The 1,250-nt window shown below is 44.8% G+C and overlaps 1 protein-coding gene across 1 annotated transcript; it reads right to left on the minus strand.

Annotated features, from left to right (window-relative positions):
- Positions 1 to 83: 83 nt before the first annotated feature.
- SARC_16541 (hypothetical protein) lies at positions 84 to 323 on the minus strand (the record flags this gene model as incomplete). The annotated part of the gene is made up of 1 exon (XM_014289354.1): positions 84 to 323. A coding segment is annotated over one exon (240 nt), but the record flags the coding sequence as incomplete, so codon positions are not given.
- Positions 324 to 1,250: the final 927 nt, after the last annotated feature.

Here is a 1,250-nt window from a genome sequence, read left to right on the forward strand (position 1 = left end):
TATATACATACAGACATACATACATACATACATTATACATACATATATATATATATATACTCCCTTGCAACACACTGTACATCCTACTCATACACCCTTTCATGCACATACCTATAACCAGGCAGGTAGTCAGCCACTGCCTTGTCGTACTGCTGCAGGTTCAGATTATACCATGCCGTGACCACCAGCTCCTGCTCCTGCCGATGGCGTGTCTGAGTGTTCTTCTCTCTGGCCTTGAGCCGATGAACCAGATGTCTTTCTTGCTTTAGTTCCACTAGCAGTCGCTTGTTGATGACCACACTCTCGGCGTGCGTAGTGCCGAACTTTTCGCCGTAGACACGGTAAAGTTGTGTTGCGCGCATGGGTTGGGTGGGGGTGTGTGGGTGTGGACAGAGGTGTGTGGGTGGATATAGGTATATACCGATTGTACTAGCGCGCATACACGTGTATATATATATGTGTACGTGAACATGTACATGTACATGTATATGTACGTGTTCATGTGCGTGTACTTGTGCTTGTGCGTTTGCGCGTGCTAGTAACCAGACAGTGTGATTGCATGCGATGACTGAGAACCACACACAAATCAAAGTAGCGAACTATATTCCTTTGAGGCACGCACTTCTCTCACTCACTCAGTGCAAAGACGCTAGATACTCGGAAGTGGTACAGGTCATCTGCTTGTACTGCAGAAGCTGCATATACACGCACAGGTTATAGCATTCACATGGTATAGAGTACGTGAAGAATACTCTCCACCCGGTATAAACAGTTGGCAATGCGAGAGTAGAGTTCCGGTGCTAGGAATCATAGCGGCAGCAACTGATATAGAATGGCCAAGAAACACGGCAACAGCAATAATAGGAAAGCCATTCGATACTGCACACAAAACACAGCACGCGCACGAACAACCACACACACACACACACAAAGGAGGAAAAGGGGAAAGACAATATGAAGAGAAGTATGAGAAGATAATTGATAATTCGCTCCATGTCGCGTGTTGAGAAACACGTGGATAACTTCGACTGGAGGAATGCAGGCTATTGATGTGATCTACAGAGACGCGTGACGAAACAAACGCCGATTTACAAAGAATGTGACCTACGGAATGCAAATCTATGAAGAGAGTGATCAAAGGAATGCCAGCAATTCTGTGATCTAATAGAAAAGTGATCTACACCTACGATAAGTACTCCAAAAAACAATACGAGTGATACTGCATGTGGTATAGGATATAGAATTCATAC

This window comes from Sphaeroforma arctica (assembly GCF_001186125.1).
Source record: "Sphaeroforma arctica JP610 unplaced genomic scaffold supercont1.8328, whole genome shotgun sequence".
In the NCBI taxonomy this organism is placed as follows: Eukaryota; class Ichthyosporea; order Ichthyophonida; genus Sphaeroforma; species Sphaeroforma arctica.